Source organism: Anser cygnoides, chromosome 11 (assembly GCF_040182565.1).
Source record: "Anser cygnoides isolate HZ-2024a breed goose chromosome 11, Taihu_goose_T2T_genome, whole genome shotgun sequence".
Lineage (NCBI taxonomy): Eukaryota > Metazoa > Chordata > Aves > Anseriformes > Anatidae > Anser > Anser cygnoides.
In genome coordinates, this window is record NC_089883.1 from 2,838,503 (window position 1) to 2,853,862 (window position 15,360).

At 43.9% G+C, this 15,360-nt stretch overlaps 1 protein-coding gene across 2 annotated transcripts; it reads right to left on the reverse strand.

The window, feature by feature from the left end:
* Window positions 1-408: 408 nt before the first annotated feature.
* Window positions 409-14,039, reverse strand: SLC24A1 (solute carrier family 24 member 1). 2 transcript variants are annotated; one of them, XM_013193236.3, is made up of 9 exons: window positions 13,116-14,039; window positions 12,028-12,090; window positions 11,386-11,494; window positions 5,721-5,807; window positions 4,149-4,255; window positions 3,245-3,445; window positions 2,770-2,859; window positions 1,741-1,907; window positions 409-968 (listed from the first exon to the last, which is right to left on the reverse strand). In XM_013193236.3, the coding sequence occupies exons 1-9, from the start codon at window positions 14,037-14,039 to the stop codon at window positions 719-721; spliced, it is 1,998 nt and encodes a 665-aa protein (XP_013048690.2). In that variant the 3' UTR covers window positions 409-718. The 2 variants fall into 2 exon arrangements, with proteins under 2 accessions (XP_013048690.2, XP_047932241.1); XM_048076284.2 differs by having other exon boundaries at window positions 4,149-4,258.
* Window positions 14,040-15,360: the final 1,321 nt, after the last annotated feature.

The window sequence follows — 15,360 nt, forward strand, 5'->3', positions numbered from 1 at the left end:
AGGGGGCCAGCAAGAAGGATCTCTTCAGATGTGCTTCTCGTGTTCTGTGTACAGTTTCTTGGACATCTGTGAAGAATATTGATGATAGATGCTTTACAGCGGCTTTCACTCAAAAGGATGAAAACTGCCTCCGTGTAGGGAAGTCATGGCAAACTAGCTACAACACAAACCTCAGGAACTGGTGTGCTCATTGCTTTTATGCAATGTGAGGGAGTTCATTTCTGAGATGCAGAATGTGTCTACACAGGGCTTCTGAGCAGTGTAGTTCTGTGAGGGCAAGCTATAAAGGTCTGACTCTCTTCCCATTACGTGAAGATCATTGATTTTGAGTTTAAGCAGTTTATTAGATAAAACAGAGTGCGATTCTGAAAATACCATTTTAATGAGTAAACATTCTATGCTGAAAATCAGCTCCATTAGCTTAAGGGGATCAGCCACACTGAAAACTTGATGCATCGAAATCATACCAGCCTTTACAGGAGTGCCTAAACACGTACGTTGTTTGGTACTGGTCACTTTATTATCTGGTCTTTTTCTTATCCTAAAGAAAAACGGTAGAGGCAGACAAACCACTCGAGATTTTTTTAGTATGTTAAAGATATTTTAATCTCAGTAAACTCATTATAATTCAGGTTGCTTTGATTCAGTAGAACAATAGCTACCTTGAACCCCTTTTGATTTTTAGATGTATGCTTACACACATTGGAGTGTCCAGATGTCATACAGATACTGGGCAGGATATTATCCTGTCTTCTAACATCACGCTGATGATTAAAAACACGAAGTAAAGAGCAAACATAGTGAGCCCGAGTATTTTGTTCATTTTCCACCTACACGCAGCAATTGAGATGATCACAAATAGGAGCATCAGAAAAAGGAGAACAATTGCACAAAACAAACCATTGCTACTAACTGCAACTGGACTGAATCCGTTGAAGACTGAATAAAGAAACCAAGGAACTGGCAAACTGCAAGTAAAGGAAAAGTAATTGAAATAAATGTTTGAAGACAGATTGTTTTCTGCATTATAAATAAGCAATTTTTCTAAAGTTTTACAGGGGAAAAACAATGCATGATTGCATTCAGTATAACTCAGCATGAATCTGATGATGTTGGCGTGGAAAAATTGCATTTGGATAATACATGCGCTATCATAATGCAATCCAAGAATCTAAAAGGCTTTTTAAAATAATAACTGTGAAATAAGTGTCTCTGCATGCTCTCATGAAAGAGTAAGTCCTGATGCGTTATTGATGAAAGATACAGGCACAGATCCAGTCTTGATGCTTTATTGATGAAAGAGGCACAGATACTGAGCCTTGATTGCATAGAATCTGAATGCCTCTGAGTGACTGGATGAGTATCCTGCCTGTAAATCTTTGACATTAGCCAAAGATTAGTTGTGTTTTATCCTGAAAAATCAGTAATTTGCTGATTCAGAGTTTGGCGAGGATGGTAGTGCCATTTCAAGCTACGTAACGTTATTTTAAGCTGTAGAGCAATGACCTAAACAATCTGCAAATTTAATATTCACTCTGCAGTAAGTTACAAAAACCTGTCTTTCCTGGCTTGGTTAGGTTTTCAAAAAGTAAAAATAAATACATGTAACTGGTTGTCCAGCTGCACTTCATTTAGTGCAGATAAAACAAAATAAACTAAGACCTTGCTTGGAACAAAAACAGCATATTTTGTATTTTAGAAAAAAAAAAAAACGTATTTTAGCACTGAACTAATACTCACCCAACAGTGATATCAAAGATATTGCTGCCTACAGAGCTGGAGACAGCCATGTCTCCTAAGCCTTTCCGTGCGACAATGACACTGGTGATAAGGTCAGGGATTGATGTTCCTGCTGCCAGTATGGTTAACCCCATAATTTCCTCTGATATTCCAATTGTTTCACCAACCTAATAAGACAGTAACAGAGTATGGCTGTTAGTTTTGGAAGGCAGAATTTAATTGTTCTGTTCACCCTTCTAGGTTTTGTGCCATATTTGAGTTGAAATACTTCTCATCCCCTTAACTATGGTAGCATTTTTCTGGTTTATAGGATGAAAAGTTACGTTTTATAAGGTGTGTTGATCTCAGTCTTGCTCTATACTATAGATCACAGTGATCATTTGATCACACTGTTGCCAAGACTAAGGGAGGTAAAGCTAGATACAGCGCAACACGATCCCCTGTCCTAGGTTTGCCTCTTCTGGATGTATTCTGCCTTTCCTACTCCAAATTTAACATTGGTTATGTACGATCCAAGAGCTTTGGGAAATGATGGTCTTTGGATTTATGGGTTGATCAACTATGCTTTGAATGTGCAATAGATCACTTAATACAAATTGAATCTGCAAGATATAAAAATCTGTTTTCCAGAACAACAGGTGAGTATTAAGGGAATGGGAGTTGAGATAACTTAACAGCCTTCAGAATCAGAACCTGTATTACCCTAGAATTTTAATTAAGTAAGGGATAATTTTGTTCTGCACAAACGCATTCATCAATGAAAAGGAAGTATTAAGATAAATCTTGGTGGCACTTTTCCTTTCACTGATGCACAAATTCCCTTGGAAGCTCTTGAAAAAGAACTCTGTCAAATCAAAAAGAATGAAATTGAAAATTCCCTTTTGGGTTTTGACAAATTTTCTACTGTTTTAATGGATGATTGCAGCCCTAATTCATCAGATAAAATGCCACAGACACACACTGTTCCTTATCTTTCCATCTACTTGTTTTGAAATGGTCTTGTTTGCAGACAGAAAATAAACCCCTCACCTGATGAGCCCACCACACCATAAGGTAAGAGAATACTGCAATCCAGATGATGGATCCGAAAAACGTGATGACAAAGAATTTCTTTGAATCCTGTTAAAACCAAGTTTGAAAAGAAAAACACGGAGAACTTTTAGAAAAGTTAACAATCCTCAATTAAAACTAATCACCTGAAGTACTTCACTGCAATCAATTGTTTTAATGTGGGCCCTGGTCTCTGTATTTGTTGGTTGTTTTTGATTTTTTCTGTCAACTTGATTAAATGACTGATAGTTGCTAGTCACTTGTGGGTTATTAAATTAAGTATCTGGAACTATGCTGCGCTGCATCCAGGGCTCCTGCCCCACTCTCTGCAGCATTAACAGCAATTCAAGCATACAAAGACTCTTGACAGAAAAATAGAACTGAGGGTTCTTGCTGAGAGGAAATCTATAGTTTGGTTAATGAATCCAGCAGCAGCAGCAGGATAGATTCTTACCGGGTTTCTAACATCAGGCATAGTGCTCCAGAGAGGGAAGACAATGGGAAAGAGGAAAAGGTAAATTGCTTGTTTTTTCCGAGTTTCTGGCCATTCGAGAGATAATGGCTCATCGTTTTCTTCATCGTCTGTGCTGTCATCATCGCTGTCATCCTCACTCTCAGAGCTGCTGTCTTCTGAGTTATCGCTGTCTGAAGAGGGCTGTAGGTTGGGGAGAAAAAAAAAAAGCCAATATGCTTTCACACTAACACTACCAAGGAGCTGCGCAGCATTTATTCACCATAGTCTTGCCATGGCAGAGGTCATGTTTGTAACGTGGCTGATGGCAACCACAGCCCACATCTTGTTATTGTGGGACAATATCCAGGTATAGCCTATCTTGGTGGAGATGCCTCTAGGCGAGGAGAGGACTTGTGATCATGTTAACTACTTTGTGTAAGTCAACTAGAATGAACTTTCAGGCAGGATTTTGGCACAAGTGGGACATTTACTGTCTGTCTTTGAAAACCTTTCCTCATCAGAACAGCCAAATTTCCTCAATTGAAAGGAAGGATTAGGGAAACAAAACACGAAGGCATGCTGATGTACACAGTACAGGCAGTTATTGATCTTGCCTTATCTTGGAGTAGCCCTCTGACCTCAGAGGAGTCAACTGAGGAGAAAATGCTATATAGGAGCAGTTGGTGTCATGTTTTAGACCTGATTTGTCTTTGGTCCTAAGCCTTAATGTTTAAACCAACTCCTCGCTATACCTCATCTCTGCACATAGTCTGTCTATAGTTGCTAACTATGGGAAATGCATTGGTTTGTATCCCGAAAGCTCTAGAGTGAGAGAGAAAGGAAAGTGTCTATGTGACTACGGTGTGGACTGAGCTCTTATTGCCTATGATCCTTCTTCAAATACCTGCCCATCCTGCGGTGCGTCCGCCTTCTGTTTGTCTTTGCTGGGTTCAGAGTCACTGGCAGGAGTTACCTGAACGGTCTTCGGTAATTGTGCCTGCTTGTCCTCTTCTGCTGAAGGTGATAAGAAGGAATAACATTTTCAGTCACGGCAGCATCCAGTGGTCACCTCCTGTGTCAGCAGGTGGGTTCGTGTTTACCACAAAAACGTGTGGTATTTCATGTTAAACCTAGTCTGGTGGCTTATGCTTTCTGTTTTCTCTGTCTACTGTGAATTGTCATTTGTAAAAGCAGGGCAGAATCTGGCCAACCTTGTATAGAAAATCATAGGAGCATCAACGTAGTGCTCTGAAACTGCTGCACGAGGCACATGTATAACAACAAGGAAACGCTAATTATCTGATCTCCATCTGAACAGTGTTTCTTGGTTTCAGTCTGGATCCTGAAGACTTTATCAGAGCTATCCTTACAAGCCAGAAAGATGTAAAGCTTTGTTTCCCCTTTTCTCTATTAGAGCATGGTGTTCTCTGGGGAACTGATGCTCTCTGATGTTTCTGAGAAATGACTGTTACGTGCTGCCAGACTTCAGTCCCTGATCATTTGGTACATATTCAAGTACCAATAGAAAAGTGCTGACACATACAAGGAAATAAATGCAACGTCCTCTGTGCTGTTCTTTTCTTAACCCGCAAAGCCAAGAGGAAAGCAGAAACCACAGAGAGCAGTGTAGAAATATGGATCATACGCAGCAGAGGTGAGAGGGAGGGCCTGACTCTGACTCGTGATCCAATGGAGTTGATGTGGTGCTGATAACTCGCACAAAGAATTTGTTTTGTTTCTTTTCTTGTTTGTTCTCATTCACATGGGTGATGCCCAGTGTTGTTAGGTACACAGGTGACTCTTGTATTGCAGCAGTGAGCTTCTGGAGGTGGACCTTCCACACAAAATTTTGCTTATTTTTCTAAATATCCAGCCTCGCTAACAGTGCGGATCTACATTGTAGCATAGGCCAGCTCTTGCCTAATCAGCTCAGAAAGCATCTGTATCAGTCGTGAAATAGAAAAGCAAGAACTATCTGAAGTCAGGATGCACAGACCCTTAGAACTGCTTCAGGCAAAGTCAGCGTGGATTCTTCTCTGTGGAAGAGTCTTCTGTGCCCTTCTGCACTTTTCTGCAAGTGTGCCTAATTTCCAGGCTAGAATGAAAGTACTTTGTTTTAAAGAACACCTCCGTTGCAGGGTCTACCAAAAATGAGCAGCACAGCAACACCCAAATGCTGTCTGCAATGGTCTGATTTCCCCTCTTCCACCCTTCTGGTTGCAGTTTACACTACATCCTCACAGCGTTTTCTGTTTGGATTCTACCTCCCTAGCCACTCCTGTGGGGATGGCTTTTATTGTCCACTGTTAGTGTACATCAATTGATTTCTGCTGCATTATTACAGCAGCCACCTGTGATCAGGAATAAAATCTGTCATACTGTAGCGTTTCTTTGCCAGCCCTTGGGTGTTGAGAGCTGGGAATGCGTGGGATTACAGTGCAACAAGGCAAGCGGCACTGACCTTTCTTGCACTCACCTTCTGATTTTGATCCTTGCCCAGCCAGAGAGTCCACCTTGGCTTTGGCTATGTTGCTCAGGATGTCAACCCTATCTTTAAATTTTGCTGTGAATGAGAAAGATGCATTTGTCAGTAGCTGACAACTACGCAAGCCCCTCTTCACCTGCCTCCTCACCGGCAACGTACACAGATTCTTGCCTTGTTCCTCATACATGGTTTGCAGTCAACACTGAATTTGAGTTATCTTTCTAGCTGTGCCCCGAAGGTTTTGGCTGCTGCTAGTTGACGGCAACTGTTTTATTTAAATGCTTAGTACTACGGTAATTATGCCAGTGATTTGATATGTAACTCATACACTCAAAAGAGGATCTAGAGGGAAGATAAAATTCTTTTCAGTTCAGTAATACAAGGGGATATCTGCACTTTTCAGGAAGCAAATGCAGAGGGAGGAGGAGTTTCAATGCAATATAATTTTGTTCCCAAAAGGCTGATGACTTTGTTCAGGCTAGATTATGTACAAGCTAAAAATGACACCTTTCTTCTGCCATGTGGCTGTTGAAGAGGCTTTTCTGTGCTTCTTGCAGCCTGGCAACCTGATGGTAAGGGAAAAGAAAATTCTTTTATGTTCCAGTTTTTGGAAAATGCTATTTCAAAATATATGCGAATGTCTTCCCTGTCAGAGAGACTTGGAGCTTAACCTGAGTTCCTGGTATCCAGTTTCAACACAGCCCAGGCTATCCTGCAGAGAGAGATCATTTTCCAAGAGATCATTTTCACCAGAGCAGTGTCCAGTCCTGTGTTTCTGGAACTGCTGAGGACTTTTTTTTTATTAAAAAGAATGCTCTGCTCAGCTGAGCTGCTTTATTATTGTTTTACAGAAAACTTTGAAGCTGTTTTTCTCCACAGTTAGATGTTGCATTCAAATGTCTTAACTCCTACTCTCATTGAAAGTGAGCAAGTCACCAGCTCAGAGAAAAGCCTCACTTTGCTCTAAGCTTTATCCTCTGCTGAGCTGCCTACCCTGTGAATAAGCTGAGGGTCACAGAGTTTGTACGTGGATAGGCACAAGAAGTTACGCCTGGCTTGTGGGGGGGGCTGCAAATTAATTTCCTCTGAAAGTTCATCACGCTGAGTTAATCTACTGTACGACCAGACTGTGGTGGTGTCATTTACCCTAAGGGCATAGCCCTGTCACTTTATTCATTGCCATGATACTGAGTTAATAGAAGTAGCAGGTCCGAGCCATGCAGGAAGATCTACGGTTCTGAGTTGAACCTTGTGAAAATCAGTGGATTTTGGATACGTGTCCTGTAACTGTCACTGACATTAAGGCCTCTGGGGATGAGTCTTATTCTGGTGTGATTCCCTGACAGAAACACTTGTCACCAGCTTGGATTTCCAACAAAAATTGGAATGGCTGGAGAGAGGTAAAAGGATGAGCTCGTTTAAAAGGTTATCTGGGACCAAGGAGCCCAACTCTCTGCTTCCATTCGCTATTGAAGCGTAACAGAGGGAATATGAAACATTTTGCTTCATTCTCACTCTCAGCTGCTGCTAAGCACAAGCTATGAGAGGCAACGAAGAGGTGACCTTCTGCTCCCAGTCCCCTCTAACCACTGGAAAACACTCTTTCTCTGTTCAGCTTCTCCCAGAAGCTGTCACAAAAGCTTCTGTCAGCAGGGTCAGGGCGGTCAGGCCCAGCCTGAAAGAGGTTACATAAATTCAAGCTCCTGGCTCCCTGCCCTCACCTGGGCCGCAGGCTGTGAGCACTGCCCTGAGCGGAGCCTGTGAGCAGCATCCCTCAGTCAGGATAAACAGCTTAGGTCCAGGGCACTATCCAGTTCGCGTGAGATCAGCCTCATTTAAAAAGGTGTTAATTCCTCTGACACACTTTCTGTGCAGGATGTACTGAGATTGGAGGAAGAGTTGGCTATAAGCTGGCCAGATCTGCAGGTCAGCATGGGGAGGAAGGCTATCTGTCGGCTCAGCCCCTGCTAGCGCTGGGGATTAGCCCAGCTCTGCCGAGCAGGCAGCGTGCTTGCTGTTTCAGCAGCCAGGGACCTCAGCCCGCTGGTGCAGCCACAGGTCCTGTCATGGCCAAGCACTTTGAGGGCACTGCCAGCGTTCGTGGTCCTGTGGTGCGTGTGCCAGGCTGCCCTCTCAATGACCAGGGCAGTCCCTGGGCATGATTTCCTCACCGGGGAGGCACTGTCTGGGTGCTATCAGCTTCCAGGAGCAGGTTTATAGGGGGGATCTCTCTTCAAGCTCCATCAGGTTCATGCTGTGTGCTTCAAAGTCCGCCCAGCTGTTGCACTGGTGGGCCTCCAGCTGCCTTTTGGTGCTGCTTTTTAAGTATTTGCTCTGCTGATAACTGTGCCACCTGGTCTGAGAGCCCGTCACACAGGGCATGCCTATGTCCAGAAGCCCTGAGATGGCCTCCAGGCAGGTTTCTGCCCTATGGATTGGCAGCACCCAGCCTGTACTTGGGGTTGCAGCTGCGCTTCTGCCTTGAATTTGGCTGTAGTATTTAATTCTTTGGCTCTAATATTTAATCCAACAGAACTAACTTACACCATGGATGATGGAGAGGATTTTTTTCTTTAAAATTTGGCATGAAGCTGGGGGATTCTGCTGCCCTAAAAGTGCAAGTAAAAAAAATATTTTTAATCTCATGATTCTTTTTGGCCCTTTGTATCATGTTTCTCCCTCTTAAAACAAGTGACTGAATGCTAAAGAAGCAAGGAGAAACTGTAGCTGCCTTCAGTTTTTGAGCTCAGCTCTGGCCTGCAACACTGCCTGCTGCTTTATTCTAGTCTACTTTCCAAAACTATTAGCTCTTTAAGTGCGACATACTGAGAGTTAGGCAGTTCTAACAGCATTGCTGCTGAACCCTTTGCTTTCATTCAAAAGTAAAAGCAGGTTTCTGTCATCATCTCTGTTTGACTGTAGGGTGTAAAGAATAATCTGATAGTAAGGCTGGAGGTTCAGGAATGAGAGGGTCCCTCAGTGTTTCCAAAATCCTTGTTCCCTTTTGTTCCTCAACAGTTCCCTCTGGTGTCTAGCCAGGAGATCTTGAAAAGAACTCAAGCTCTGCTTCTACACACTTTCAGAGAAAGTAAGGAAAAGACCAAAGTTGCTGGAAATTACTAATTTTAAAAGTGGTACCTTTAAAATATAAACTTCTGTCAAAAATGTAGTTCAGAATGCAATGTAAGTGTTAAAACTGCTAATGCAAAACACCTGATCTTCTGTAGGCAAAGGACTTAAATAATGATCCTTTTCTAATACAAAAAGAAATGACAAACATTCTGAACTTAATCCATTGATCAAATGAGAAATTCTGTTTCACAAGGGGTGTTGCATTAGGAACAGTGAAAAAAAAATTATATTTCTACTTAATTCTAAGTCCTCTGCCTCTGGAAGTCGGTTTTGGAGGCCCAGTGCTGTCAGTTTAACACACATTTTTTTTATTCTTGCTGCTCTGAAACAGCTTCTGTGCTGCCCAAGTAAAATGCAACTGCAGCATAAGAAAGGAAGCCCTAGAGAGATCCTACTGGCAGTAGGCTAAGTTAGGAACTGCTGAGAAATAGTTGGCAACCTTTTTGTTTTGTAGAGTGTTCTTTACCACAGCCTCTAAGTGCTGATGCTACAGGCTTTGGCAAGAAGGAACAAGGACCCTTGAGGACAGATAGATTGCTTTGGGATCATCTTTTATACTGGAACCTAATTACAGAAATGTGTCTGGTACAGACTGTTCCGTACGTGCTGCAAAGAGAAGAACTTTATGGGTGATCAATGGGAACCAGGCACCCAGCTGTCCTGAGGGCACCGAAGGGCTGCAGTAATATTAACACAAAGGCTGTGCTTGCAGTCGTGAAACACCTTGGCAGGGTCAAATCCTTTTCAGAATCACCCTGGGGGAGTCACTTCGTCTTTCTGGCAAAGATCCTGAAGGCACTTAGGTGGCTCAGTTTATTCAGGAATGATTCTTTTTCTCTGGATTACCTTTTCTTCAGGTATGAATTTAACAGATCAAGGAGTGTCTCCTCCAAGATACACAGTACCTGGGACCCTGGGAGCTTGATTGTGAGAGCTGTGCTGCTGTAATATCGGTAACTTTCTTTATCATTACCTTTTCTAAGGAGCTGTGTCTGTTTCAGCAGTGTTGAGTGGAACAGGCGTACACCTGGGGCAGAGGTTAACTTGGTGGCATTATTATAGCAGAGTCTAAGGAAAAACGGCCTTTTGGAGAGACTGTAGCCCATCCTCGCTGTTGTTATGAGAGTTGCTTAGGTACGTAAGGTCACGCTACCATCTAGTGGCTGCAGCACATAGAGATAGGAACTCAAAGCCTGCCTGGCTGAAATGAGCGGGGAAGTTTTCTTTCAGAGGGAAGATCCAAACCACCCCCTAGCCCCAGTTATTCAGTCTTCACAAGTCATGGCATTGCAGCCGTTGAAAAGCCTGGCTTTTCAGAGAAAAGCTGGCTGGGGCAGTGCTGTAGCACTCCCCTTGGTCTGGGCTAGCACTTTTGGGTCCCTGCAACTCCTGCTGAAGTCCGAGGGTTTCACTGAGCTGAGGACACCAGCCCCAACCAGAAAGCCAAGTGTGCGCAGGCCTGGGGCTGCAAAAAGGCATGTAGAGGTGCAGGAAAGTTAAGGTGGTGGCGGGTTCTCTGAGTGGCAGCAGTCCCTCAGGTCTGGCACTTTCGGATGCTAAATCAAATGGCATGTCCTCTCACAGGTTTTTGGTTTTATCCCCGTGCTCTTGGTTCCACCATTTTGCGGGGAGCAGGATGGGAGGCAGTACAGCAAACCCTGATGAGTCTGGCTCTTGTTAGGCTATGATTAGTAATTTGATAGGTGCCTTCACTAAAATCTGTCAAAGCGGACACTTTTCTTTCTTGTTGGCCTTATAAAGCCTCCTTTGTTCCCTCTGTCAGTTCATGCTGCTGCGATTTTGATCTGGAGAGTCCTTTTTGTAACCTCACCGATAGACACGAGAGACATTTATCTGCTTAGCTTCAATCTCTCTTTGAATGGACAGCAGATAATCTCTTTAGAACAAGTAGGGCAGAGGAGGGGCAAGGCATGTGCTGAGCTAGGAAAGATAACCTAAAAAATGCCTTTTTTAACATTCTTTAGCATTTCTTGTTAAATGAACCTCCACCCTCTGTTTGGATTAAAGTTGATACAGGTCAGCATGTTTAAGATTTGTGCACAAAGACTCTGAGTATGTCTGGAGATGTGGCTCCTCTGCACCCTGGGCAGTTTAAAAGGTGTCTCTCAGTCCTGAGCTGATCAGCCCTTGGGCCGTTGGCCCATTGCCTGCGAAGCGCTCTGGGTAGAATCATAGAATGGTTTGGGTTAAAAAGGACCTTAAAAATCATCTAGTTCCATCTTTCCAAGGGCAGGGAAACCTTTCTCTTCACCTTTAGGCAAACAGTTGGAACAGGCTTCCTAAAGAGGTGGTTGATACCTGCTACCTGTTCAAGAGACATGGCTGCTTGGGGCGTACTGGGAAAGAGGATGAGACAAAAAGTAGAGGCCTAGCCTCCAGTTAATTTCACTGTTTTATGTTCAGTGGTGCTGCCTTCCACCAGCAAAAGACATGGCCCCAGGTTAAACTGCTCTGTGATCAGGGCTGCAAAATGAAGTCCCTTAGATGGGGATCACTCACTCACCTCCTGCCAGGGGGTCCAGGGTGTGGATCATGAGTTGGAAGATGGTGCTGCGCATTTGAGAGTTGTGCAGGGAGGCTGAGCTGCTGCCTCGCTGTAAGGCCGATGTAGGCTATGGAAAGGCACAACGCAGCAGTCAGTAGCGGTTTTCTCCTCAGAACATCTTAACTCTTGGCTTTGCTCTGTGCAGGGGATGCATTTATGCAGAGGCTGATCTCCCAACCCTGGGAACAGCAGGAACCCTTCAGTACATGCTGTGGGGAAGGACAGATGCTACCAGCCTCTGCTCTGGGAGCCCAGAAGGAAAATCAGCTACAAAACCAGGTCAGAAAAGTTATGCTCTGAATTCCTCTATGCCTGTTTTACCCTGTTTAAAGTGTAGAACTAATAGCGCTCTGCTAGTCAAACCCACTTGGGCAATCTGAGATGTCTCGTAGTTTTTTGAAAATTCCTTTGAGGACACAACTCAGCCAGCTGTTCTCTTAATTAAGCTGAGGATGCTGCGCCAAATGTGGCTGGTTCTTTGCATGAAGTAGGATCTGGTCCAGGTTTTTTGATACAGAAAATGACACCTTTATTCACAACCTGACATGGGGAGGGGCTCAAAATATGGCTTCCTTTCCCAGCTAAGTTGCCTAGACCTACCTGCAGCTTTTTCCCGTCTGCTGGCTTCTTTGTTCCATCGTCTGCAACTGCCCCACTGCTTTTCTGCATGCAAACAAGAAGAGAAAGGATTGAATGCTGTTACTGCTTCACCTGCTCTTACAGGATCTAATGATAGCTCATCAGGCCAGTGCCTGTGAGAAAGTGGGAAGGCTAATACAAATGGCTATGGATGCTACTGAAAGAGACAAAAGCCACGTGGCCACTGAGAGAGGCAGGATTCTGCCTACAGCTCCTCGGTGAAGATGCGGGTATCCCACTGATGGTCCCAAATGGCCTCTACCTTCTGATTCCCAGAGATGTACACAGCCCCAGACTTCATCCCCAAACACCTATATCCTGACTCATTTTCCAGCTGAGGCAGACTGAAGGTGCACAGGGGTGTCTTTTTCCTGTGATCAGCATTACCTTCCGTATAAGCAACTGATTTTTCCCAAGGGTTACCCCCAGCAGCTCTGTGTCATGCTACTCTACGCTAGTGTGAATTCTCTGTAAACTTAAAGTACGAGAGTTTGTTTCCTTGAGTCTGAAGGGCTGGGCTCAATTTGTGGTAATCTGTGATACGCATGTGTATGGCTGCAGTATTTTGCATGTACATCCCGCTGGAATGTAACACATGAGCTCTCAGGACTCCCAGCCACAAACCCTGGCCAAAAGCCAGACCAGGAGGAGGAAAGAAAGGCACTTTCCCTGTTCTGCACACCTTCAGCTATCCTCACCCCTCTTCCTTCCATTCCTTTAATTATGTGAAGGGAGTGTCAAGACCAGAAGCGATAAAACATGCTTGAGCACCAGTGGTGTGCATGTGACTGGTAAACCATGCCAATACCAGAGGACAGTTTGAAATCTAGCAGTCCCTGCTCCACAGCTGGCAGTAGCACCGGTCAAGAGGACAAAGATGCAGTAGGAGTAGGAGCAGGGGGAATGGACAGAGGAGAAGTGTACAGGCAGACTCAAGGGAGTCTGTTCTGTTTGAGTATGCACTTTATCAAGGAGATGCAGATTCTCATTGTGTTTTATGATAGAATGAATTATTTCCAACTTGCCCTTTGAACAATAAGGACACCAACCTTCCGCATATGCTCTGCTGATGCTGCCTGCACAGCATTTAGCTTCTTGTTCAGCTCCTGCTTCACCCATTGCTCTAGGTACACGTTGTGTTTCATAGTGAACACATATGTGGCATAGGCAGTCAGTAAAAGGAGGCTTTCCCACCAATCAATGACACTGTCTAGGAAAAACAGGATGAGCATCAGTAAGTCTACAATGTAGAATGAGATGTCTCTAAATAAAGGCCACCATGTCAGGTGTAGTATCTCCCTTGAGAAGAGGGCACAGGTGCCAATGACAAAGAGGATATTAAACACTGCTGAGCCCACAATGGTACCGATGCCCACATTGCTGTGTGAGATGAAGACACCTATGAGGGAGGTGAAGAGTTCTGGTGCTGATCCACCTGCTGCCATGAAGGTGGCTCCAGCCACATCTTCAGAGATCTGCAACTTCTCTGTGATCACTCCCAAAGCAGGGACAAAATACTCATCACACACTATGGCCAAGGCCACAAATACATACATCATGCCAAAGATGTGAAGTACAACCCACCCTTGCCTGCGTTCTTCCACACTGAATAGGTCCTGGGGATACTCTCCTTTGGACTCGTATGCTGGCTTTTCATCTGGGTAGCTTTCACTGACATTTTCTCGCTGTGGTGTTGTACCCACTGATGTAGTGATGGGCACAGTTGGCTCAGGATCCACGTATACACAGTGCCTTATTTTGGGTGCTGCTGTGACGTTGCCTGTTACGGCAGTCTTGTTGCTGGAGAGGTCCCTGGAGGTCACTTTCACAGGGTCCTTAGGTTGGGGTGCTGTGTGCAGTGCTGGAAGGGCAGAGGGGCTGAACTGGAGCTGGTAGACAGAGAGGAGCAACACTATGGTGAGCAAGAAAAAGATTCGGTTCTGTTGTAGCCGCCTTCTCCGTGGTAAATGCATTTCCTAAAGGTTCAAAAATCAGGTCTGTGTCCAGAAGCCACTGAAGACTTCTCTTGATCAGCAATGTGCACTTATATCCACCATTGGAGCTGCTAACTGATCTTAAGCATCAGGAGTGAAACTGCACGACACAAAGCGTAGAATCCTGCAAAAGAAGGTCTAGTGTGAAAAAGAAAGTACTGCAACCTCCTACCATATAGGTAACGTTATCCCAGCACGTGCTTTTCTATTTTTCAATAAAGAGAAATGGACCTAAACAAGTAAAGTCAGACCTAAATTCAAGTTTCTACCTTTTTATTTTTTTACTGCTGGAGGCTATGCTGCTTAATAATCATAGGTCTAGCTTAATAAAGGCAGGAATTGTCTGAGATAGTCCAATCTGAGCTGACTTCTGATCCACCCAATGCTCACATCCAGGAGCTATTAAGGTTTGTGTTTTCATTGGAGTCCATTAGTTATTCTGCAATATTAATAATCGGGACAGCGTTCTGCAGGAGGGAGGATATGGCTTCTGTCAAGGAGCCTACTTGTACTCTAAACTGCTAGAAAAGAAGCTCTGAAGAAAAACCCATGCTGTTAAAACCTCCCTCAAAACAGACCAGTTATTCACCTAAATAACCTCAACAGGTGGATGAAAACTGCTTGATAGTTCCCAACCATGCTGCTCTGTGGCTCTCCAGCCTTGACTCCCACAGAATACAAACCAAGCAAATGGTGAGCTTTTACTTCTAGTTTGAGAAAAGCAAGAGGAAGGCTCAGTTCTAGTAATACTTGGGGTGCTGAGCATCCATTTGTTTCTATGACTACATCTTTTCAAGCCTTTCTGTAGAAGACAGAACTGGCAAAGTAGAACTGTAATCATACCTTTTATTAGGGGATAATTAGCATATCTTGCATAATTATTTGAGCAGCATTTTGAAAGAGAGACAAATGATAAATGCCAGAGTGAGAGAGCCTACATCTGTGACAGTACGGAGACAGTGACTGGGGGCTGGACAGAATTTACCCTTCAGCACTGCTTAGATGTTTTACCTTAGAATATTGCTCTTCATGGATTCTCTTTCCCCTGATGGGAATGTTATGTTATTCTTGCGCTGGATGTGAATCACAGTTTTGTAAGCCATTCTCAGATAAGCTCTTCATGCAAGTTAGCACACACTTACCCTCTTGCATAACACCCAGTGAAGTAATCAGCCTAAATTTCTTGCAAGACAGGCATTATTATCTTCTTTTAAATAGTTGGGAGGATCACTAAGGCAACAGTAATAGAGGGTCATGGGAGTACCTAGATAAATAGATGGTATAAGCTTTGCTTTTGATA

Excerpts from the sequence above, each read along its gene's own strand:
- SLC24A1 (XM_048076284.2), bottom strand. The coding sequence starts at position 14,039 with ATGCATTTACCACGGAGAAGGCGGCTACAACAGAACCGAATCTTTTTC. Across the intron at positions 3,446-4,148 it reads ACGCACCGCAGGATGGGCAG|CCCTCTTCAGACAGCGATAA; the intron begins GTATTTGAAGAA and ends CCCAACCTACAG. Across the intron at positions 969-1,740 it reads ATCTTTGATATCACTGTTGG|TTTGCCAGTTCCTTGGTTTC; the intron begins GTGAGTATTAGT and ends CTTTACTTGCAG.